Here is a 25128-nt window from a genome sequence, read left to right as displayed (position 1 = left end):
GCCCGAGCCCCCCGCCCGCCGCCGGGGCGCGCAAGGCCAGGCCGGCCTCCCAGGCCCGGGCCGCCCGCCTCGTTACAACCAGCAGAGCAGGCGCGCGCCCGGCCCCGCCCGCGCCGGGGCCGCGCTCCTGGGAGAGCCGGCAGCTGTGACCGCCTCGGCAGAACTGCCTCGAGGGCCGTGCCCCGGCAGTACCCGCCTGCCCCCCGTTCAGTGGCACCTGGCTGGGGCCCCCCATGTGGGTTTCCAGCGTTTGAAGCAAAGCATCCCCCAAACTGGCCTTTTCCGTTCCCAGGGCTTCGCCCCACAAGGGTGGAATCGTGCCCGCGGATACACACACACACTTAGCTCGAGCGAGCTGTGACACCTTAGTTATGGACGGTGGGGGCCTCGGGGGAGCTGCGAGGGGGCCCTTGCACAGCGCGAGTGTGCGCGCCCCGCGGCCAGGCCGGGCACGCGGCCGCCTGGAGCCTGGCGTGTGTCTTTGTGTCTCCCTCTGATGCAGCTCTGGCAGGCCGCGCTAAGCACGCTCAACCCCAACCCCACGGACAGCTGCCCCCTCTACCTGAACTACGCCACCGTGGCCGCCCTGCCCTCGCGGCTGAGCCGGCACAACAGCCCCTCGGCCGCGCACTTCGTCACCCGGCTGGTGCGGACCTGCCTGCCGCCGGGAACGCACCGCTGCATCGTGGTGAGTGCCTCCGAGGGAAGCGGCTCCTCCAGCAGGGACCTCGTGTCTCGCGAGCCCGGCCGCGGCCACCCAGCGCTCGGGCCCACAGCCGCGGTCGTGGGCCGCCACGCCCGACCTTGTGACCCCTGCTTGACAGGCGGACAGGGAAACGGAGGGCAGAGAGACGAAGCCACGGCGCCCGGATCAGTTTTGGTGGCAAATCTGAGACTCAGGCCCAGACGGGGGTCTGCTGCTTGTCCCTCCACGTCCCGCTTTCCTGTCTCGGGAGGCGCTGGGCAGCACACATCCGGTGGCCTGTGTGTTCTGCTCCTGTGGCCAGACCGTGGTTTGGGGGACCGTCCCCGAGCGCCGGTTTGGTTGGGGCCTCTGACCCGGCTGTGAGCCCTGGCCCTGGGTGGGCCCTGCGCCCAACTCACGGCCCTGCCTCTCTGTGCCCTAGATGGTCTGTGAGCGGTCCGACGCCTTCGCCTCCGCCTGCGCCCTGGCCCGCGCCTTCCCGCTGTTTACCCACCGCTCGGGTGCTTCGCGGCGCCCAGAGAAGAAGACGGTCACCGTGGAGTTTTTCCTGGTCGGACAAGACAACGGGCCTGTGGAAGTGTCCACTTTGCAAGTGGGTGTCCGGACGTTCAGACCATGTCCCAGGGCCCCCACTGAGCTGGGCCGCGAGGGCGGGGTGTCTGGGGGGCCCCCTCTCCCTTCTTGGGGAAGACTGCTGTCATTCCTGAGACGGCCCCAGAGGCCTTCGGAACCGGGCTGCAGGCTCCCTCTCCCCGAGGGTGGTCTGTGTTTTCAGGATTCGGTTCTGTTCAGCCAGTGTTTACCTAGCACTTAAGCAGCGCCAGGCGCTTTCGTGTTTTAATGCTAACAACCCCGTCCGTGTATATATCATGTTCCCCGTATGGCGAACAATTTTGCATGTTATTTCATTTGATCCTCAGAATAATCCTTTTGAGGCACGCAAAGCTGGAAGTGATTTCCCACTTAGAAGTCCTTGTATGGGCCGAATGTCAGGTTCCCTTCTGGCTTCTGCCCACGTGCCTTCCCCAGGGAGGCCTGGCCACCCTGGCTGACATGGCCCCTTCCACACCATCAGGCTGTCTGCCAGCTGAGTGCCATCCCTACCCGGCATTGTACATCTTTGTGTGGCTCCTGTGCCCCGTGCTGGAATGGGAGCTGCCAGAGGCCAGGGACCTGGTCCCAGCACGGGACCACTGCCTCTGGCTCCGCCCCCCACACCCCACTGCTCTCCTGGACCCTTGCAGATGCCCCTGAGTTGGTCTTGCGGCCTCCAGAGGCCCTCCCTTCAGGTCCCCCCTCCCACTGCCTTACAAAGTGAGTGCCAGCGTTTTCTGAGTGCTTGCCAGGTATCAGGTCCTGGTGTGAGCGCACCTGTGTACACACAGGGACCGCTTTACTTAGTCCTCACAGCAGCCCTGTGAGGCGGGTCCTGTTGTTATTCCCACTTTAGACTTGAACAAACTGAGGCTCAGAGACATTTAGTGACTTTCTGGGCCACGCCAGCAAGGGGTAGAGCCAGGTTTTAATCATGGCTGCTATCTCTCTTAGATCATGGACACGTGAGGTTCTGATACCCGTGTGGCCTTTTCTTCACCATGGGGACCTCCTCAGCCCCCTTCTAGATCCTGGTCCTCTCCGGGTCCCTGTGGCCTGTCTGTCACCCTCCTCCTCTAGCATTGCATGGAATGGTCTGTTGTGATCTCTGCTGGACGTCCCTTGGACATCTTTGGATTCTGAGTCTAGCATGGAGCCTGGCACATAGCAGGCGCTCGCATCAGCGTGGATGGAATGAATGGATGAATGATCCTGCGTTTGTGATGAGGAAGCAGGTTGGACGAGGGGCAAGCTCTTCCCCAAGGCCGTGTGGCTCTGCAGTGGAGGTGGGCCCTGGGAGCCTCCTCCAGCCCCCTACATGCCCACGCCAGCTGGGCTGGGAGCTTGTTCACTGGAGGTCAGCATAGTGAGCGCCTGGCCTCCTTCAAGACAAGTCTCAGGGCACTGACGCACTTCCGAGACAGCGGCCCCGGGCTGCGTCAGAGATGAGCAATGGGCCACTGCAACTCCCACAGCTGGGGACCCTCACCCTTCCAGGGTAGAGCCCGCTGACAGGTGACGGGACCCCACGGGTACATCTCATATCTGAGCTGTCAAGTCTTGCATCTCTTTCTTTGGGGCTTTGGGGTTTAATTGCTTTGGGACAGGCAGAGCTGTCGCAGCAATTGGACAGGGCCTGGGAGGTGGCAGGGCTGGTGTTATTGACCCAGAGCCTACCCTCCCTGACACTGTGGGACCAGAAAAGGTGATGCTCGCTTGCTGCTGTCTGCACCCCTGCTAACCCTGAGCTGCTTTTCTCTTAATATCGCCTCTTTCCCGTGGGCTGGGTAGAGCAGCAGGGCTGGCCTAGCTGAAGCTTGGGAGTGGGTGGTGGGGCAGAGACAAGCGAGAAGGCAGCAAACCTCAGGCCAGGGCTGAAGCAAAAGCAGAATGGAAGCTCCTTGCAGAAAACCCAGGGGGTGGAGGGCCGCCAGTTTCTGGGATGTGTCCCCAGGCACGCGTGCACCCTTGCCCGAGGCGTCTGTGGTGGCCAGTGTCAGGCGCCTGCTCCCTTCTGGGTGCTGGGTCGAGGTATGAGCTGCCCTGTGCCTAGAGCAGTGTCGCCTCAGATGACCAGAAAAACCAGGGTGGGCGGAGTCTATGACACACTCACATGGGGCTCAAGTCAGAAAAATGCCCCTACGAGCCCGAGGGTGGCTGCACGGCCCGTGGGCCAGGGGCTCAGAACGTACAGCACTTTTACTCCCTCAGGAGGATCTGGAGACCTTCCAGAGGACATGGCCTTGGATGGCTGGGATCTTGGCCACAAGAGAAGGGAGGGTGTGTTGGTCAGCTCAGGCCGCCCTAAGAAAATCCCGTAGACGGGTGGCTTAACCAACAGACATCTATTTCTCACAGTGCTGGAGGCGGGAGGGCCGAGATCAGGCTCTGCTGAGGGCTGTCTCCCTGGCTTTCAGACAGCGTGCTCTGGTCTTTCTCTTCTCATGAGAACACTAATCCCCTCAGGGGGCCTCACCCCCGTGACTTCCCAAAGGCCTCCTAATACATGTCCTGTGGGTCTGGGGGACTCAGACATTCGGTCCATCGTACAGGCAGCACCTCCCCCTGAGAGAGGGTGTGGGGATTTGGGCGGAGGCCAGAGAGAGGAGGGCCCAGGACATACCCTGGGCCAGGTGCAAGGGCCACCTGCTGCTGGGAGAGCAGTAGGAGGTGAGGCTTGGAAAGGAAGGTGGGCCCACTTATGCCAGGTCGGGATGCCAGGCTGAAGGGTCACTGAGATTCTGGAGGCAGGGTGCCCACTTCTGTAGCTCGCTGGTGGGTCTCAGGCATGGGCGAGCGACAGCAGGAGGCATGACTTCCCCCTCCACCTGCCCCTCGCTGTCCTCTCCGCAGCCCCGCAACCTGTCCCAGGCGACGTGTGCCTCTGGTGGGCAACAGACAAGGAGGGCGGCCCCCTCCCACCTGGTCCCAGGGCCCCAGTGACAACCTGTGCTTTGTGTTCTAGTGCTTAGCGAGCGCCACGGAAGGTGTACGGCTGGCCGCCCGCATTGTGGACACACCCTGCAATGAGATGAACACAGACAACTTCCTCGAGGTGCGTGGCCCTGCCCGCGGGTGGGACCAGGATGGAATGGGTGCTGGTAGACCCCAAGTTCAGAGGAAATGTGGGGGCTGGAGGGGGACAGTGTTTACAGTCTCTGCACCTTACCTAGGGAAGCCTAGGGCTGTGGGGATGAAGTCCTGCTGTCCACCCAGCTCCAAGGAGCCAGCAGGCCTTGGTCAAGGGCGGAGCGGGGACAGAGCCTCCCTTGAAGGCCCCTCTGCAGGACTCCAGCCATGAGCTGCAGGAAATTGCAGAGTTTGGAGGCTGAGCCTTCTCTCCTGGGTTTAATCACACTCAAAGCCGAGAGAGTTGGAGCCGCTGGCTTGCAAACCTGGTTCCTCTCCCGCCATGCAGCCCTCGGCTCATCCCTGGCCCGGAGCCTGGGCGTCGCCTCAGTTTAAGCTGTCTTCACGTGTCCTGGTGTTGTTTTTTCCATGAACACATCCAGGAGATTAAGAAAGTTGGAAAAGATCTGGGGATCGCCCCAACCATCATCCGGGACGAGGAGCTGAAGACAAGAGGATTTGGAGGTGGGTGGGAGCCTGGTCCTTGCAGGTCACAGCCTCAGGGCACGGTCTGGGGTACCTTGGGTGGCAGAATGGCAGTGGGCCACATGGTGTGTTGTCCCAAGGTCCATCCTGAAAGAAAGCGGCTTGTGTCCAACCCTGAGACCAAACCCTGAGAAGCAGACTGTCTCTGGGGTAGAAAGGAGGCAGCAGTTCAGATTCTGAATCACATTTGGACACCATAGGCTCCAAGTCCTTCCCCATCCCATCCCTCTCCAGCCTCCTCATGTGCTGCTGTCCTGGCTCGTGGGCCACCTCAGCAGGGCCTTTCTGTTCCTCGAATACACAAGTTCACGTCCACATCAGGGCCTTGTACTAGGTTCTCTCTATCTGGAATACTTTCTCCCAGGAAGTTCTCTCATGGCAGAGCCACGGCTCGGCTCAAAGCCACCTCCTCAGAGAGCCTTCCCTGATTACCTCCACTCCCCGGGCGCTGGAGGTACAGTGACTAGGACACGGTACTTGCAGACTGGCTGGGGGGAGGGCCACTGTATGTGTTATCTATGGCTGCAAACCAGATTCCCCCAGAAGGTAGCCACTGACAGCCACACGCATTCATGCTGTCACAGCTCTGTGGGCGGGGAGTCAGGCCTGGCTTAGCAGGGTCCTGGGCCCAGGCTGCCATCAAGGTGTTGGTGGGGCTGCAGCCCTCTGAGGGCTTGCCTGGGGCCAGTGATGTGCTGCCAGCAGGCCTCAGGTGCCCACAGTCTGTCCTTGTCCTGTGGGCCTCTCCTTGAGTGGCTTACAGCTTTTGGCAGCTGCTTCCCTGGGGCGAGGTCTCTGAGTGAGAGAGCGAGAAAGAGCAAATGAGCAAGGTAGAGGCAAGGTCTTTTTTGTAACCTGATCTCAGAAGTGGTATCTCTCACTTCTGTCTTACCCTGCAGAGCTGAGACACAAGGCCCTGCCCACACTTAGAGGGAGAGGTGCATTTGGCCATGAATGCCTTGAGGTGGGGGTCCTCGGGGGCCATCTCAGAGGTGCCTGCCACAGACACACAAAGCAGTTACAGGTGGAAGGAGAGGCCACTCCTGCCTTTACAGTGGGTCTTGCAGGCTGAGGAAGAGTTTGTCAGGAAGCCACTGTTGGCTCTCGCCTCGGCTGCTGTGATTATTGTTCAGCTCCATTATTGGGGAACCTGGGACATGGACTCTGCCCACAGCAGGCCACGATTTTCTTGAGAAGATGGGGCATAAAATGAACAGTGAGGCTGTGGTTGGAGTGAGCTTGGAGAGGGTGATGCACTTCTGAGTACAGGGAGGGTTCAGAGAAGGGAGAGCGAGCGTGGGCTGGGGCGACCTTGAAGCATTATCCAAAAATCATTTCATTCTGCAGTCCTGTTCATTTCTTTCTGGGAATGATACAATCTTTTTCTCTCAGTGGGTTTTCTGGCCTAACAATGCTTCGCATAGAATGCATTTGCAGTCTCAGAGCTTTGGAGCTGATTTGCATTCCTCATCCCCCACTGGTCAGGGGCAGGAAAGGGGGCCAGGAGCTCGGCTCGGACAGCACAATCGCCAGGAGCAATAGCCCGAAGCCGGAAGGTGTTTCCTGGGGGGCGAGGGGAGCTGGTGTCTCTGGGGGGCTGTTGGGAGTCCTTTGCTCAGTTCAACCCCAGCCTAACAGACCCCTCCCCGTGCTTCCCATAGGAATCTACGGGGTTGGCAAAGCTGCCCTCCACCCCCCAGCTCTGGCCATCCTCAGCCACACCCCGGACGGAGCCACCCAGACCATTGCATGGGTGGGCAAAGGAATCGTCTACGACACCGGGGGTCTCAGCATCAAAGGGAAGGTGAGGTCCTGGGGTGCAGGGCTCTGGGCGGGCTCCTGAGCTCTCAGGTATTGGAGGAAGGCGGCCAGGATCCTGGGAACTCGGAGCTGGGGCGTGCCTCTGGGTAGCCGAGTTCAGGAAGAGAGTCAATAGAGCTAATTCCCCTCCCAAGAGGGAGACGATTTCACTCTTCAAACAGGGTGGAAAAAGCTGGAAGGATCTAGAAAAAGGCCGCAGAAGTGATTAAAGGGCAGGCCAACAGAACCCAGGGAGGCAGGGTTCAAGGAACCACGGTCACCCTGGTTTCCGTGGAGACAGTGTTCAGGGGTGGTCTGCACAGACCACTCAGAAAGCGGGCATCTGGCGTAAAGCGAGGGGAGCTGGGACCCAAGGCAAGCTGCCTGGGCGCATGGCTGTGAGGCTGAAGCCCAGAAGCCTCTCCTGTGGGTGGCCTTTGAAGTCCGCTGTCTCAGGAGGACAGGTACTTAGGATGCCAGTCCGTGCCCGCATCGTTGGTCTGCCTCCGAGCGGCCCACCCTTTCCCATACCCAGCACGTTAGGGGCCCTCTGGGCACTGGGAGCTCTGATGGTACCAGGAATAGGAGTGATGGTACCAGTCTGCATCCACTCATCACTCACATTTGTGTGGAGCAGCCCCTGGGCGCCACGCTGGGCTCCGAGGGGCAAACCTGAGATGGACTCAGAAGGAGCTGACGTGAAATTCATGCCGCAGGAAATCGGAAGACAAGCAACCAGCCCAGAGAGACAGTTTTAGAAGGGAGAGGACATGCTAAGCTCACACAGAGCCCACACTGAAAACTAGCAGCCCGCCTGGCTCACAGATGTGTCTTGTTGGTGCAAATGGTAGTTTAAAATCTGAATTAGTTACCAACATTTAAAAACAGGAAGAATTCTCACAAAAGACTGGATTTCGGACTTTTTGTAAACTCAGAAGATCTGGCAGTGCTGGTCCTGCGTTTCCACCTGGCAGCGTCCTGCTGGAGCTGAGTGGTCCTGTCCCTGGGTTATACCCTATCTACCCCAGTTTGCTGCAGGCCCCACCAAGCCCTGTCGCCTCTCTGATATTCAACCCCAATGTTAGTTGGTATTTATGGTAGGGATTGTACTATTTCTTGTACTTCTAGCCTGTCTGGTGTATTTGGTAGCTGGAGTGGATGATGTTATATATTTTTTAACATCCCTCCTCCTCTAAACAATGAAATTATTTTCAGGACTAATCAGGAAATGAAACTAATAATAACAAAGGTTTAAAAAAAGAAACGCCAATAGTCAATTAACTGATAGTGAGTTCTCTTATATTGAATTGCATACATATTATTATGCCAGTAAAAATTTAAAAACAAATATTACAGTATGAATTAAGAAAACAGTAATTGATTCATACTGTTAAGTAGCATTAATGTAATTTTTTAATAGAAAAATCTTATGCCTCAGTATTGGTTGGTGTTATAGTTTCTGTTTCCAGATCTACCTTCTGAGGATTTGTCAGTGATTTGATCACAATTGATCTTTACATCTTTAGATTCACTGGACAGAGGTACCAGATTTGTTAGTCTGTCTTCACTCATAGTCGACCCAAAAACACTGTTAATTTTAGCTTTGAGGAGTTTCTGTTGCACGAAGCAACTGATACACACTCAGGAAAAGTCTTTCACCGCAGGATCACTTGGCAGAGACTGCTAAAAATTCCATTTCCCAACAAACTCCAGAAGTTGCGACATTGTCCATGTCTTCCTTTCTTTGAGATTGCCTCTAGTGGCTTTCAAATGTCTGTGGAGTAAAAACATTTTAAACACAACTGCAGGTGTTCTCAGACTAAGGGAAGCGAAGAGACCCAAGCTCACCGCACCCTCCGGGTTATGTTGAGTCCTCTATTTGAAGGCAGACACATGTGACATCGCAGGCGCTGCAGACACCCCACTCCATTCAGAGCCAGCCTGCTCGACTCCGATTCCCATTGTTAGGATGCAGCCTCAGAATGAGAAGGCGCACGGGTCAGGCCAGTTGTGTAACTGGCGGTTATTACCATCCATTAGAATAATGTTTCTAAAAGGATAAGTGATTAAAACAGGCAATTTGAAGCTTTCATTTACATGACTAGGACTCACTTCAACCAACAACAGGTTTTTTTTCAGGAGGAATAATTTACCAGGGATGACAACAGGCACACTGACTTTTAGTCGGTTTATTACCGTTTTTGAAATTCCCCACAGACAATGAGCCCCCTCTGTCTTCCCTGGTGCTGGCCACCCCCACTCCCACCCCCCCCCACACACACACACCTTTTCCCTGAATCAGCTGAGTTCTGGCTGGTAGAACTGGTCGGAAGCTTGTTTTGATGTTGGCTTGTTGGAGGGTCAGAGTGAGAAGCTGGGCTGCCTGGGAATTAGTCATTTTGCTGGTGGCCCAGCTCCCAATTTTGCAGGAACAATCACATCTCAATTTCCAAAGATTTCAAAGGCAGATCAGGATCAGCGTGAGCTAGCAGATCTCAAATATATTAGTCTCAGGACCCTTTTTGCTCTTAAACGTATTGGTCCCAAAGACATTTTGTTTATACAGGTGATGTCCGTTGAGATTTCCCCAACTGGGAGTTAAAACTTGGAAATTTTAAAGATATTTATTAATTCATGTAAAAATAGCAATATAAATCCATTGCATGTTAATGTAAAGGATATAATTTTATGAAAATAACTAATTTTCCAAAATGAAAAATAAGTAGCGAGAAGAGTGGTGTTGCTTTACATTTTTTGCAAATCTCTTCAGTGTCTGCCCTAATAGAAGCTAGCAGTGATCGCGTGTCTGCTTCGGCATTTAGTCTATTAAGAGATGTTGTTTTAGTTGAAATGGAGAAAGGAAATCTGGCCTCACTCATTTTGCAGTGGAAAAGGGAGAAGTGTTTTAGTGCACTTCTCAGATAACCGAGGACATTCTTCTTTGCTAGTAGTACACCAAAACTCCACAAGCAGTGGTTCCTGAAAGGTTAGTTACAACGTGGAATCTGAAACAATGTCAGTGACCTTTTGCACTGTTACGTCAAAACCTACTGGTCTATCTCGAACTTTGAATGCATGATTTTGTAATATCATGCACAGGTCATTTGGAAAATACTGCTTGCAGAGTTATGCAGAACCTCCAAATGTTGACACATTTCCTTATGTAATATTTTTTTAAATCACATTCATTAATATCACCCCCCCCCCATCTCATTTAAAAAGTTGTTGTGTATTAGGAAGCTGTCACGGAGGCAGATAACAAGTTTTGCAAAGTTCTGATTTTTGCTTGAAAGCTCCAATTTTGCCATTGGCAACAAATAATGTAGCTGTTTTCCTGGAACTGAGAGACTCACTTTTCATTGTTGAGGAAACAGCTGCCAGATACCCAAGTCTGAATAACCCTCGTGTGTCAGCTGTCCTTTCAAGTAAGGACGGTGTTGGTGAGAACAGAAGCTGGGTCAACTCACAACTCAAAGGACCGGTCCCCTGCTTCTGCTCTAACCAGCCCTCAAGCGTCGGGGAGCCATTGTGCTTTTCGAGTACCTTCCATTCCATCACGCAGAACATTGAAAGTGGCTGTACTCAACAGTTGAGATTTTTTTAAGTTAATAATTTTACTGCTTCAGCAAGGAAACTCAAGTGAAATCGCAGTGTTTTACTTCCCTGGAGGGCTGGACATGAGGCCAGGCACTGCCAGGTCACTGGGTACCATGTTTGGCTCCGTGCTGCAGCCCCAGCCTGTGGTCGCTTGTGCTCCATTGGTGCAAGTGTCAACCCAGTGAGAAAGGCAGGTAGCACCCAGTGTTACTATGGGAAACGTTTCCTTAATAAAAGTGGGAACGGGGTCCCGGAGGCTGCGACGCGTACACCCTCAGTGGGCCTACCATGGCGGTTTGGCAGCTGTGCCCATGGTTGGGAGGTTGGGCTGGTGACGGAGTCACAATTCCAGCCACCATCTCAAGCTGTTTTCTGTAGGGGCCATTTTGCAAGTGGATTGATTCCAGATCTGAGGTCCCATTTTTCCGTTTAAACAATCCTGTGCTTTCTCGCAGTTTAGGTCAAAAGAGACAGCTTCTGTTCTGTAGTGCTAGCTGGGTCATTTTCACACGACTTAATTGTAAAAGCAGCTCAGTTTATATCTAAAAATACTTTCCATTAAAATGCAAGGCCCCTGTAATCCGATAAAGGTTCAAAAAAAAAATCATTCAGTGCATTTCAAACCCGAATCCTTACACGGGCTGACCTGCTATTAATTTAAAATATGAACTTGTCAATTAGAGTTGGGAGCCTTTAAAATGTAAAAATGTGTGACCACTCTCAACTAGTTTATAGAAAATCACATTTGCCTCCGTGGCAGGAGGGTGCCTCTGTTTCCAGCAGCCTCACACCTACCCAGGAGATGCCAACAGCGGGTGGGCGGGATGGTGGGGTTGCAGGCGTCCTTGCCAGTGGGGGCGGGACTGGTGATGGCCAGTGACGTTTGGGAGAGTGCACATTAACTAAAGCGGATCATTCAAGACAGCGCCATGGAGGAGCAGACAGCCGAGGACAGAAGTGTCAGTGAGGCCAGATGGTGACAGCTTTAAATGCCTGTGTGAGGAAGTGGGCCTGTTCCCTGGGCAGCCTGGTGACATGGGGCTCAGGGCCTGGCCTCCAAGCCAGGGTGGCTGTGTCCGTGTAGCAGCCTGGCCATGGCAAATACGGGATGCCTCACCCTCTTTCTTCTCCTTCTCACGCCTGGCCCCGTTCCTGTGGAGAGCCCCAAAGCTCTGCTCAAGTGACAGGGTCCCCTGGTCTTTGGCCATTACAGCCCTGACAGTGGGAGTTTCCAGGGTTCTGTGGCACCAGGTCCTGTGGGTCTGGGGAACTCCTCTGGGGCCCTGGTGTGTCTGGCCAAGCCAGCAGGGCAGGTGGGGCACTGGTGCTGGCTGGTCAGCATCCACTGACCGCATCACCCCCATTTGTGCCATCCCCAGACCACCATGCCGGGCATGAAGAGAGACTGTGGGGGCGCTGCAGCCGTCCTGGGGGCCTTCAGAGCCGCTGTCAAGCAGGTGAGTGAGGCCCACCTCTGCAGTCCTGGGGACGAGGGCTCCCTGGGCATGCTCTCTGTGTCTTCCTGCCTTCCCTCCCGGGCCCCCATCTAGGCCTTCCTGAGTCTCCACAGCTTGGTGGCTTCGTCCCTCCTCTGTGTTCCCATGTTGGTTTCCTCCTGAACTCCCAGAGCTCCCTGCTTTCTATCCAGGCTCCTTTTACTGGGTGTGTGGCCTCTACCTGAGTGTCCTCCCTGTCTGAGTGTGTCACCCAACAGTAGAGTGCCGCGTGCCTGCTGCTCAGGGCCTGGCTTGTACCAGGTGCCCCTTGAGTGTTAAGTGAAGAATCCTGACCTGAGACCACACGGCACGAGCAGGTGGAGCCCCATGCGTTGGGCCCTGGACCGAGCTCGCAAGCATACGTTTCCCTACGTGTCCCTCCCAACAGCCTTTCTCTGTGTCATAGTGGCCACTGGGAAATGGCCTTGCCAGGACTGACTCGCTCCCACACTCAGCACTAGCAGACGCCCTCAGCTCAGGCTGGGAGGCCAGTGCTTGGGGGTCCATCATGGAGTAAGGGATGGACTTAGGATTTATAAGGGCTGCACCCGGGCGCCCCATGGAAGCCAGGTTCCCCTGTCAGCAGGGAAACCTTCAGACAGAGGGTCCTGCTTTGGCGGAAGCCAAAAGCTGGTGGAGGGGGGTCCCTGAGCTGGGAGGACAGCAGCGACAGCCCTCACTGGGCCATGGGGACTTGGTTTTTTATCCTCCGGCCTGGGGTGACATGTCAGAAGGAGGGCCTATCTGGTGCCACCTGCTACATCTGAGCTTTCTGTTGTCTGACTTCACATCAGCTCAGCCTTTGGCGTCGGCCAGTCACCTACCAGACCCACCATGGGAGTGCCACCTGTGCTGGTGGGGACCCGGGACCGCCGTCTTCATCCTCTGCAGACCTGGCTGTCCAGGGTCCATCATGGCCCAGAAGGCGAGGGGGGCGGTGCAGCAGCGCCGATCCGACCGGGGAGGGAAAGGGGGCAGTACGGCTGGCTGCCAGGCCTCAGGGGAAGGCAGCTTCCTCAGCCGCCTCCTGCCAGGGTCACCTCGTGTGAATGCAGTCTTGACCTTGTGCCATTCAGGCTTCATGAGACCCCACTTGGTTCTAAGAGCCTCTTCTCTCAAAACCCAAATGGGAAGGGGTGCTCTGGGGCAGGTTGCGCCAGCCTGGCCTGCTGCTCACACTCGGGGGCTGGGGAGGGGCTGGCTTGGATTTGAGAACCACAGTCAGGTGTGAAGGACTGGGGTCTGCCCTGGGAGTAGCCTGTGACCATTGAGCAAGGGTGTCCAGGGGAGTCAGAGGGGCCGCGTGCCCACCATTACCCGCACGTCCGAGATCGCGGAGACCAGCTCACCAAGCAGCAGGCTCCCCATGGACAGGGCCGGACATGCCCGGCCACATGGAGCCCAACAATTGGAACCAGATTCCGGAGCAAGGGGGAGCCCCCAGTTAAGGGACCAGCAGGTAGCGACTTTGGGGAGCCCCTGGTTAGAGACCAGCTGGTGGTGACTTTGGGGACCCCCAGTAGAGGGACCAGCTGGTGGTGGCTGCCCTCCTGTGTTTGCCCCAAGGAGGCAGCAGGCATCTTCTTGCTAAAGGCTTGTGGTTAAGGAGGCCCGCGGGAAGTACAGGGCCCCTCGTCTGTTCTCGGGGAGTCCAGGCCTCGTCCCCAGGAACACAGGCAGAAATACTTTGGTGGTAATGGGGTGCATTGCCTCACCCTGGGGGTCCACACCCATCAGAGGCCAAAGGTTCCAAAAATGCAAGGCCGCCCTTCCCTGCCCACGGCTGTGCTGGGGGGCGGGGGTTGGGCGATGTCCTTTGGAGCCCAAAGACCAAGTGCCATAAAACGTGTTTATGCAACAAAGGTGTGGTGTGCCCTAACCTCCATGGGGGTGGCTTACCTCCTCCTGTCGTTGCTTCAGGCCACTTCTAAGAGACTCAGCCCTTCCTGTCACTACATACAAGACCTCCTGTACCCATCCGGGGCCACCTGTGCAGTAAACTTAGAGTGAAACAAAAGGCCTTGGCAAATCGTTTCTATTCCTGCCTCAGGGGTCTAGCTTGGTCCCTGAGAAAGGAGCGAGAATCCCAGGAGAAAGGAGGGGCTTGGCCCACATGGGGCGGGGGCGTCCCGACTGCCCCGGGGCTTCTAGCAGGGCCGAGGGGCCAGCACCTCCAGAGCCCGGCCCAGAGCCAGACCAGCCTTCCTAGGGTCTCTCCCAAGCGGAGCGACAGGCCGCAGGTCCCCATGAGCCCTGTGGGGGGAAGTGACCTAAGGATCAGTCACCTGCACTCTTGTCCACTTGCTGGCTGGAGACTAACCAGGAGAGCCGCCAGCACTCAGTGAGGCACTCGCCTGGCTCAGCACCGCAGGCCCGGCCCCTGCCACCTGCCCCCGCCCACCGGGGCCTGCTGCCCTGGTCGACGAGCTTGTCAGAGGCTGTGAGGGGTGAGGGGACCAGGCCCAGCTGTAGGGGCTCTCTGGTGGCTCTCTGAAGGGAACAGCTGCTGCTGGTTGGTGGCCCGGCCTGTGGGGAAGTGGATTGGAGGACTCCCGTGGCTGGCACTGTCTCGTCTTTGCTGTTTATCCCTGATTTCGGCTCCAGCAGAGGGTCTGTCCTGGCATCTGGACAGGATGGCTAGGAAGGGCCCCAGCAGGTAGATGCTTCCCGTTTTGAGGTCCCTGTTCACAGGCGGTGTGGAGCTCAGCAGGTTTGTATGGTGAGGGACACGGACCGCTGGCTGGGTGACCGGCTTGCCTCTCACCCCGGGGAAGCGGCAGAACCAGGATAACGCCTGCAGCTGCGGCCCGCTTCTGGCTCATCCCTGCCCTCCGTGGGCTCCAGGGGAGAAGAGCAGGGCTTTCCCAGATGGGGGGGAGCCTCGGCCTTTTTGCCCGCTGCCAGGACTGCCAGAGAGTGGCGGGGAAGCCCTGCTCCCTGCTGCCCTGTCTGTCCGTCCATCGGCTGTGGAGCGCAGCGGGCCAGAGAGCTCCGGCCTCCCCTTCCTCCTCCGAGCACCACCAGCCTTTAACTGGGGCCTCTGCCCCGTCCCCTCCAGGGTTTCAAGGACAACCTACACGCGGTGTTCTGCCTGGCGGAGAACGCGGTGGGGCCCAATGCAACCAGGCCGGATGACATCCACCTGCTGTACTCAGGAAAGTAAGGCCAGCCCCTCTGCTCCCTCTGGGCGCGTTGCCCACTCCTTCCCAGGGCCAGGCTGGTCAGCCTGAGCCATGCCTGGCTGGGGGGCCGATTTCACCCTGCTCACCCCAGCCAGGGGCAAAGCCTGTCGGGAAGGTGCCTCTGGGCAGCAGGCGGCTTGCTCCCGGGGGTGCCCGGTGATCTCTGTCACTGGACCAGGTGCCAGCATTCGGGATTCACCCTACTTTAGCAGGACGAGTCCTTTTTCTCTCTTACACACACACACACACACACACACACACACACACACACACACACACACGGGTGCCTGTCCCCAGGGTAACCCTGCGAGGCGCATCCTCTCCTGCGTTACCCAGGGCCAGGCACTGGGAATGCTGCCCTCACCTTGCAGACGAGGAAGCCGAGGCAGCTCGCCCCAGCTCCCGGCTGGGGAGCAGCAGCGGGATGGGCCTGATGCCCTTGACTCCTGTCCCTGGCACCACGTGGCTGTAGGGGACGAGGTGGCTCTGCCGCCTGGTGGGGGGGAGTTCTAGAGATGAGGGCCCTCTGTGGGTCACCCCAGTTCCAGAGGGACTCGTTCCCAGTGCCCCAGCGAGTGTCGTCCTGATTGGGGTGTCTGCCCACCCAGGACCGTGGAAATCAACAACACGGACGCTGAGGGCAGGCTGGTGCTGGCGGACGGCGTGTCCTATGCCTGCAAGGACCTGGGCGCTGACATCATCCTGGACATGGCTACGCTGACCGGAGCGCAGGTGGGTCCCCCGGGAGCCAGAGCCCCTCTGGACTGAAGCGGGGAGAGATTGTTGTCACTTCGTCTTCACAACCTGGGGAGGGGCCAGGAAGCTTGTCTGAGGCACCCAGGGAGGGTACAGGCCGCAGAGCCCGCGGACTGAGGCCTGAAGGCCAGGACAGGCCGGGAAACCGTCCCCTGCGAGCTCTGTGTTCACGCCTCCCCCTGTGTCTGGTTTTCGCCTCTCACTGCCTCTCCTTTGGCTTCTTCGTTCGCTGTCTGCCCTCTCCTGCTGTCTGTGTGTTTCCCTCTCCTCCTCTCCGGTGTGGATGCCCCCTGTGCGGCTCTGTCTGTATCTCTCTGGTCCCCTCCTACGGGGTCACCTCCCAGGGCATTGCCACCGGCAAGTACCACGCAGCCGTGCTCACCAACAGCGCCGAGTGGGAGGCGGCCTGCGTGAAGGCCGGGCAGAAGTGTGGGGACCTGGTGCACCCGCTTGTGTACTGTCCTGAGCTGCACTTCAGCGAGTTCACCTCGGCCGTGGCAGACATGAAGAACTCGGTGGCGGTAGGTCTGGAGTGGCTCCCACACCAGATGGCACAGAACAGGCACGCACAGCCCTGCCGGTATCACCCCTGGAAACAGCAGTGGCACAGACCAGGGCCCCCCCCCCACCCCGTGAGGCCCCAGATCTGTGCTGGCAGGGGACGTCCGAAGGAGGGATGTGCCTCTCCCTGGGCTCCCTGCCAGCATGTCCCCCATGGTGGGTACTGGGGTTCCTCTGCATCTTGGGGCTGCTGCCCCCACCAGTCGTTTTGCTGGCTGCCCCCTGGGTGAAGGCAAGGCCCGTGGGGTCCCAGGTCCCTCTCAGCTACTTCTCTGCCCTGGGCCCTCCCCCCGGACCTTTTTTTGCAGACATCAGGGCGGGTGATGGCTGAGGATGGCGGGGCAGGTCCAGAGGGTGTGGGGGTGTCCACAGTGGGCCCACACAGAAGCAGCCCCAAAGGCGTTCTTGGTGGCGCCCCTCTCCCCCACCCCATTGGTGGGAGGGGAAGGGTCACCGTCTGTCCTTCTGTCCCGCCAGGACCGGGACAACAGCCCCAGCTCCTGTGCTGGCCTTTTCATTGCCTCACACATCGGCTTCGACTGGCCCGGGGTCTGGGTCCACCTGGACATCGCCGCGCCTGTGCACGCCGTGAGTCTGGGCCCCTGTGGGTGTCATCCCCTCCCCTATGAGGACACTCCCTTGGCCGGCCAGCTAGCCCACTTCCCCACACGCCTCCTCCCCACTGGCCTGGCGCTCCCACCAGCTCATGCATCCGAGTCCCTCCCTGGCTCGAGCTGCAGGCTGAGCTCATCGGAAACATTCTGTGTGGAGGGACATACTGCCCGTGGCCCGGCCTCCCGGCCAGCTGTGGTCCCCCCTGACCTCTAGTCTCCTCATCTCTGGGAACAGAGTGGCTGCTGTGTGCGGTTCTTCCCTAGCCAGCGCATCCTCTGCAAGAGGCCCAGGGCCCTGGGTCTCAGCCTTTGCGCCCTGAGGAGACCTGGGCTGGGCCCGAGTGTGGCGGGGCAGCAGGAGGGGCTGCAGAACAAGGGCCCTCCCCGCAGAGGTGGGCTTGCTGAGCTGGGCCGGCTGGGCTGGCAGAGCGCTTCCACCCTGCCCTTCACCTGTAGGGTGAGCGCGCCACCGGCTTCGGCGTGGCCCTCCTGCTGGCGCTCTTCGGACGAGCCTCTGAGGACCCGCTGCTGAACCTGGTGTCCCCACTCGGCTGTGAGGCAGACGCCCAGGAGGGGGACACGGAGAGGGACTCCAAGAGGCGCAGGCTCGTGTGAGGCTGGCCGCCTTCCTGGCCCAGCCACGGAGGGCCCGGTTTCACTTTGCACTGATTAATTTTAAGCAGTTGAAAGATTATACCTTAAGGTGGGCTTTGGTTTGTTTTTGTTTTTAGTTGTCATGGTAATGGAATTGGTTCCTTCTTATGTATTAGAAGACAGCTTAGGGGTTGGTGGGGCCCTGGGGCTGTTTCTGTTTGGGTTGCCAGCCAGCTTCTGCAAACGGTGCTCTCTCCAGAGGCCTCCGCGTGACCTTGGGCCCCAGGATGCATGAGTGGCCCCATCGCTTTTGGCCTGGTGGCCCTCCTGCATCCATCCACTTGGTGGCCAAGGTGGGTGCCCGTGGCCCTGTTTCTAGCCCCAGGCCCCACGCATGGCACCCACATTAGAGAGCCCAGGCCTGTTCCCCAGCCAGGGCTGCCACTGTCTCCAGATAACACACCCCCTTTGAAAGGATGGAGGTGACTTGCTTTGGGGACCCAATTTTATAGAACAAGAGAAGTCTGTGCTCTGGCCCCTTAGAATTCACCAGCAGTTGAATTAAATATGGCTGTACCATACCTCATCTTTGCCTCCGTCTCACTCTTTCTCCCACCCTGTTTTAGAAACCCACCCTGAGGCCTGCCCGTGGGTCTGAGGCTCTGGGCTGCTGCCACCTTTTCCCAAAGCAGCGCCAGGCTCTGAGCTGGGTCTGCAGGGAAGGCTGTCCTAGCCCCAAGCGCACCGTGACCCCAAGTGTTATACTGGGTCAGGTATGTTTCCTCGGCACTGAAGGCCCCCTGGGCGTGATCCTCAGGCTGAAGGGCAGGACTCAACCAGGATTCAGGGAGACCCCTGCCACCTGGGACCAGGTGAGGCAGGTGAGGCGAGGCCAGGGCGTGTGGGAGCCGGCTTCCCCAAGTTTGGGTGAGGGTGCAGATGGGGCCTCTGCCCCCTCTCGTGCTCCATCCCAGCAGCTGCCTAGTCCAGAGGAAGAGATCAGAGATTCAGGCCCCAGCTGACAGAGGCTCCTGCCCGTACCTCCTCTGCTGGGGACAGAGGGGCGAGAACATGGCTGTAGGACACACGTCCCCAGGCTATGCCCTGGCCCACTGACTCCCTCACACCTGCCCAAGTGTCCCCTGACTCCCAAGTCCCTTCCCCAGCCCTGGAAATCAAGGTGACTCTTTCTGGGCTTGACCCCAAGTAAATATTTATTAACTGCCTGCTGTGTGCACAGTCTTGGTCCAGCCAGAAAAGGCAGGCAGCTCCGAGACCCGGGCCCTGACTGGGAAAACGGGGGCCCGACACATTAAAGAACAATAATAGCGGTCACAAGGCAGTCGCTGGGTAGCGGGCTCTGAGCCCGGGGAGGCGCGGCCAGGGCGGCCGGAGAGGCCAGGAGCCTTCATGGGTCATTAGCTTGCTTAATGGCCTTGCAATAAGCAGCTCCGCCAGCTCCCCCCTGAGATGCCCCGGAGGAAAGAGATCACTGAGGTGGTCTAGTTCCTTCTCCAGGCAGCTGGCACTGTCCGCTCCCCCCGGCCAGGGGGCTGCAGGATGCAGGGTCAAGGAGCAGGGGACGAACTGAATCTCCCTTGTACAGGCACAAAGGCGGCCTTAGGGCCAGGGACCCGGCTGGGGACCAGCTGCAGGCTCAGGGCCTGGCCTGCATGCCCGGCGGCAGGGGGACGGCAGCGGGAAGCTAAAGACTTGCCTTCCCCATGGCCAAAGGGCTTTAGGACGAGATGGCTGCCTCCCCTGGCCCCGCTGGAGCCCCGGCAACAGGGTCAGGGGGTGGCCGGCTGCGGGGGCAGGTGGGCACTGGCGGGTCCCCCTTGGCCATGGTTTCTGGCGAGCGGTACAAGACAAGTTTGGCAAAAGAGTTGCTGCTCCAGCCCCAGCTCGCCCAACTCCTGGACCAGGAAGATGTCTGCGCAGAGCCTGAGCAGACGGTCCACATAGGGCAACTCATGATACATGATGGAGTGGGCGATGCCCAGGAAGTGCTCCCGGATGAGCTTGGTCACATCTTCCCTGACATATAGAGCCCTCAAATACTGGGGGGGCAGGTGGGTGTCAGCACCCATCCCGGGAGAGGTGGCTGCAGCTCTGCGCTCAGCCAGGTGGGAGGCAGGAGCAAACTCTAGCCACTCAGTCCACACAACCTCCTGTCAGGGTGTCTGGGATCGTAGCACCCACAAGGGGTTGGCGGGCAGCCTGCAGCAGAGCACGTTACCCTGCAGACAGGAACCAGGGACGAGAGAATGGAAATGTCTCTTTTGGGATGGGGCACCAGCAATGGAAAGAGTTCCTGGCTTCCTGCTGGGAGCTAGTGGCTTCTCCAGGGCTTGGTGCGCAGGTGCAGGGATGGAAGACCCCACTCTCCTTCGAGTTTGGAGCCTTGGTTCAGGCTGTTGCTAGCAGCTTACCCAATGGAGTGAGCCACCCATCTTTGTGTCTTTCTGGAGCTGAGGGAACGCAGGGCAGTTCTGGGGAGCAGGGGTGAGAAGGGGCCTGAAGGTTCTGAAGAGCCCAGGCCTGGGAGAGCCTCACCCATAACCCATCAGGAAGCCCAGACTCTGGGGCTGGCTTTGTCATTATCGGTGACCAGTTCCAGGTCCCGCGGCTGCAGCCTTGGCTCTAGTCACAGCCTGGCCACCACTCCTGGACCACCCACCACTCGGCCGCTGAGCTGGTCACAGGCGTATCGGCAGGCCTCAGCTGCTGTAGATGGACTGTGGCATTCCAGAACGCCAGCCAGTCCATGTCCTGTTGCCTGTGGGAGTGGGCTATATGAACTAGGGGTGCAGTCAGCCGCACCCCGGTAGAGGGACCTCAACTACGGTGTCCAGCACTGAGAGAACCCCATCCCCAAAAGTCAGGTGTTAGCAGAGGTTGCAACACCAGGGGAGAGCCTGCACCAGGCTAGGGGACATCTACAGGCCTGGAAGATGCAGGGTCACTCAAGGTGACCACATCAGGGGGTTGCTTGGTACAGGCCCATGATGGATGTTTAGGGAAACAGTTGCTTGTCACCTGGCTCTCAGGAGAATGAGGCCCCTGGGCTCTGCCTCCCCTGGTCGATAGCTGAGATGTGGAGCTCACCACCTACCCGCCTTGGGACAACTGAGCTGTTTGTTGTTTAACCCCCATCCCCCACGTGAGGGGGAGGACTTGGCACCATCACTCCCTGGCCCTTGTGAGCACATCTGTGACCCCAGCAGCCCCTGCCCCAAAACGTTCGCTGGATTTGAATTTGCTGCATGACTCTCTGCCCAGAGCCTCTGCTCAGACTGCGTTCCCTGGTGACTTGATGTTCAGCATTTTTGTTTATTTGTTTGTTCTTTAACAAAAGGTTGTTTTGGTTTGAGATTCAGCAAAAACATACGCTGCATTCAGCTTCCGCCCATTCAGGAGTCAGTAAATGAGTTGTTTTCCAGTGTGCTTTGAGTCCTTGCCTCAAATGAGCCTCCGACAAGATAATGCATTTAAAAGCCCTTGGAAAAGTACCAGGCCCCACGCACATGTGAGATACTGTCATCATGCAAGGGGTGGCTGAGCCCCGCACCTGGAGCCAGGCACAGCAAGGGAAGAACGCTGGCCCAAGTGGGGGTCCTAGCGCATGTGACTAGGACAGAGCGGGAGAGGCTGCCTCATCCCTTGGTCCCCAAACCCGGGCTCGCCTTTCCCACTGATGGCCCAGGGAGCACCATCGGTGGAGCAGGAGGACAGAGGTGTGAGGGTAGGAGTATCCAGGAGGAGTATCCCTCCCTCGAAGGATGGGAAGGGTCCTGACTTTTACCTGGTGGGCTGTTTTTCCCTCAGTGCCCATTGTGGTACTGAGAGCTTTGGGGTTCAGTCCAGGGAGGATTCTTCAGTCAGGAAAACAAAATAAAAAGCAAAAACCCCCAATTAAAAACCTCAGAGGCCTGGTTTACATGCACCGTTAGCACAATTAGAGCACGAGATGCCCTCAAGCTGAAACTGTGGGTGGGTTCCTGTTGGCTGAGTAACTCCACAGGCTCGGACCCCTTCCCCCACCCCCACCCCCCCCAAATCAATTTAGGAAGTTTCCACTAACTCCATAACTATAGGCCTCTTTAATGCCTGATACTCTCCCTCCTTCTTCACCCAAAGGCTGGGTGGCTTCCCGTGGCATCCATGAGCATGCTTGGTCCAATGCAGCTTCCTCATCCAATAATATTTATTAAGCACCACCTGTATGTAACTCCTGAAAAGCTGATCCCTCTTGGGGACTGTCTTCCCAGCTTCTGACAGAGCTGGTTCCCAGCAGCGTCAAAGTGGGAGCCACAGCCACCCTGCAGGAGGCTGGGCTGAATGAGGCCCGTGTGCTGGAAGGATCCCCCCGGTGCACCTCAAATGCTCACTTTCGTGTCCCAACCATGGAGATGATTAGTAGTGACCACTAGGATAGCTAACATTTCATAAGCAATTTTTATCTTATTCCCAACCAGCAGGTGCAAAAGCTAGTTTGTGTGTTTGGGGGACATCAAACCCAGGTGGCCTGTGCTCTCTCTGCACTTCTGTCTTCTGTCCCAAGCCCTCTGACTTTTGGAGCCCCTCCCCTACAGTGTAGGGGACCAGCAGGTATGGGGGGGGTTAATGGAAGAGGGAGGTGAGTCAATAGGTACATAAGGCCATGGATGGCCACAGATGTGACCAGCTCAATGGGGAGTCATTATGGGCTAAATACCCCAGGGAGCTCTGTGTGGGGGGGCCCCGAGTCCTCATCTGTAAAATGGATGGGCCCTGAACCCCTTTGGCCTCCTGTGACCTGAGAGGCTGGATAGCTGAGTGTGCTGCTCCCAGGCTTTGGGTCAGCAGAATGGGGTTGAAATACTGACTCTGATGGTTTTGTAGCTGGAAGACGTGGAGCCACTCAGCAAGTCTGCTTACCTGGAAACAATACACCTATGAAAATACCACCTAAAAAGCAAAATCCTCCTTTGCCTGCACACTGAAGCCCCCTCCTGAGGCTCCCTCCTGCTGCGGGTGAGCATTTGCACCAGCTGACCTGCTGTCTGCATGTCTTTGTAACGCAGGTGTGCTTGCCACATGCTTCCATGTTCTTGAGCACAGACACATTCCTGAAGGGTAGAGGAAAAGCTGAATGGCCAGCATTTTCTCAGGCCCAATCAGTCGCCAAAGCCAGAGAAAGAATAACAAAGGAGAGCCCGCTGTCCGGAGCTTAGGGTTTCCACCTGTCCACCCCCACCCCAGCTGTCTTCTTCCAGCCCGCCCTTCCAGGGCATTTCCGGCGGAAGGGGCGGTGCCTGCGGCTGGGCAGGACGTCCTTCTGGTTCCGCGCAGAGGCTGCTGGGAAGGCGCCCGCCCAGGCGGCCCACTCTGAGCACAGTCGTTGAGCAGCCCGCGGAGGGGTCGGCGACAGGCCTCAGTCAGCACCTGGGACGGTCCCAGAGCCGCGAGCCTCCGTTTCCTCGTCTGGCACACGGGGGAGAAGGGGTTGGCGCGTATCAGTGACCAGCAGCCCCGGCGCAGCCAGGACAGGTGCTGCGAGATGAGGGCCTATCGGTGTTTTGACAACAGGAGGTGAGTGTTGCTGCCGGTTAACGTGGGAGCTGCCGTCCTTGCACGGGGCGCAGGCAGACAAGGACAGCAGTCACAGCCTGCACTCGCTTCTCGCCCGTGCCCTGTAACCGTCTTGGGAAGGTTCTGAGGACGCAGCAAGAGCCCTGCCATGCTGCCCTCACCTGTAAAGAGCTTTTTTTTTTTTTTTATGGAGATTTTTCAGAGACTAAACAAACGCGCCCCATGGGTGACGCGCTTTGGTTCAGACGGGCCCGGCGAGTACAGCCCTGCCAGCCAGCTGGGGCCCAAGGAAGGCGCCGTCGTTTCCTCCTGTGGATGGAAGACAGCAAAGTCCCATTTCCTTCCCGGCTCTGGTAAGAAAAGTGTTATAAATAAACAGCCCACAAATGGCAGTTGTAGCAGAGAGGACGGTGCAGCAGGAGAGAGGGCCAGCTTTCTCCCAGGAAGTGACATCTGAGCGGCCATTGCTAGGATGAGTGAATAGTAAATGGTGCAGAAGATAGAATAAATAATTCCAGGCAGCGGGAACCGCATGTGCAAAGGCCCTGGGGTGGGACATGTAGCAGAGCAGAAAGGAGGCCAGTGTGGCTGGAAAGGAGAGAGGGGTCCAGAGATGGGGGGTGAGGTGGGATGGGAGTGAGGGGCAGGGCCAGAGCATGCACAGCCTTGCAGGCCATGTGGGGAGTTCAGTTTTTATTCTGAGCAATGGGAACCAATGCAGAGTTTTGAGTAGACCAGGAACAGGTTGAATTCGCACCTTTAAGAGAACCCTCTGGCTGCAGTGCGCCAGATGCCTGCCCCATCCCTCGCGCCTGCGGTGATCCCACTTCCATACTCAGTCCTAGCTGGAATAAATTCAGGTTCCAGGGAAGGCCCAAGGGTCTAAGGAGGGTTAGTGAGAGCAAACATCGTAAGGGTTACTTAGTACAGGGTGGCTAGAATGCCAACAGAAAGTCGCCATCTCATTGGCATGGGGTGTGAGAGAACAAGTGCAGGAACCTGAGCAGATGAAACTCATGGTGATGGGGTGGTAGGGGGCCATCCTGCAGGGAAAGTCTGTTTAACATCTACTTAAAGCTTGGTCTGACCTCCACTTCCAGCCACAGTGGTGTGGAGGGACTGGATTTACCCTACTGGCTTAAACAAGGGAAAGAACCAGACAAATATATAGACAGCAATGGTTTCCAGGCACTGGAATACAGGCAGCCCAAAAGAGTTATCCCCAAGAGAAAGGAAACAAATGTGCTTCACCCTCCAGGTGTCAGAGCTGACTCTGGAGAGATTTCCAGGCTGCAGTGCAGGGAAGAGAGAGCCAGTGGTCTTCCTGACTTGAAGGGACAGAGTTGAGGATTCAAGAAGGCCCAGGCAGGTGGAGTTTGCAGGACAGAGAACTGGAACTAGGAAAGCTGCAGGAAGAGAAAGAAGTCCAGAGCTCGGCAGAGGGTTCATGAGCCTTCAGCTGAGTCCTGCTGAGCACATGAGCGAACGACCCACACTGGGGAAGACCCACCGGCAGAACCGAACGGTACAGCGAGCACTCATGCAGGACTGGCTAGGTCCTGTTCCCACGGGCAGGGGCACCGAAAGTCTTTGAGAGCTGGGCTACCTTACTTATAAACCACCACTCAGCTCCACACTAACCTCTGAGTGGGAGGCGCACCCCGCATGTGAAAACAGCTCAGCCAGAGCTTGGGGGCTGAGTTGGCCGAGGAACTGGGCAACTGCCCAGGGAAGGAACTTTTAGTGTGAGCCTGACCTGGAAGACTGCTTGCTAAAACAGAAGAAGGAGGAGGACGAGAGAAGAGGAGGGGGAGGAGGTAAAAGGAGAAGAAAGCCAACATTCTCCAGAGCATTTTTTAACAATATCCAGTTTTCTCGCATAACAAAACTGAAGAAGATGTCCAGGATAAAAATCCAACGTTACTCAGCATACCGAGAACCAGGGAAATCTGACCAAATCTCCCGGGAAGAGACAATTAAAAGATGATAACCCAAGATGAGCCAAATGTTGGAATTATCAAAGATGTAAAAGCAACTGT

The 25128-nt window shown here is 57.4% G+C and overlaps 1 protein-coding gene across 2 annotated transcripts in view; it reads left to right on the top strand.

Annotated features, from left to right (window-relative positions):
• NPEPL1 (aminopeptidase like 1) overlaps positions 1-18101 on the top strand; it is a 21274-nt gene extending 3173 nt beyond the window's left edge. The window contains exons 1-12 of one of the 2 annotated variants that reach the window (XM_019637231.1): positions 217-235; positions 503-688; positions 1128-1298; positions 4266-4355; positions 4813-4894; positions 6577-6719; positions 11692-11769; positions 14867-14967; positions 15599-15722; positions 16091-16267; positions 16785-16895; positions 17378-18101. In XM_019637231.1, coding sequence (XP_019492776.1) covers positions 1128-1298; positions 4266-4355; positions 4813-4894; positions 6577-6719; positions 11692-11769; positions 14867-14967; positions 15599-15722; positions 16091-16267; positions 16785-16895; positions 17378-17536 — 1236 coding nt within the window. In that variant the 5' untranslated portion in view covers positions 217-235; positions 503-688 and the 3' untranslated portion in view covers positions 17537-18101. Of the gene's footprint in view, positions 1-216; positions 236-502; positions 689-1127; positions 1299-4265; positions 4356-4812; positions 4895-6576; positions 6720-11691; positions 11770-14866; positions 14968-15598; positions 15723-16090; positions 16268-16784; positions 16896-17377 lie in introns of those variants that run through there. The other variant, XM_019637230.1, reaches the window with a different exon arrangement.
• Positions 18102-25128: the final 7027 nt, after the last annotated feature.

Source organism: Hipposideros armiger, unplaced genomic scaffold (assembly GCF_001890085.2).
Source record: "Hipposideros armiger isolate ML-2016 unplaced genomic scaffold, ASM189008v1 scaffold_32, whole genome shotgun sequence".
Lineage (NCBI taxonomy): Eukaryota > Metazoa > Chordata > Mammalia > Chiroptera > Hipposideridae > Hipposideros > Hipposideros armiger.
This window is presented reverse-complemented; position numbering and strand designations above follow the sequence as displayed.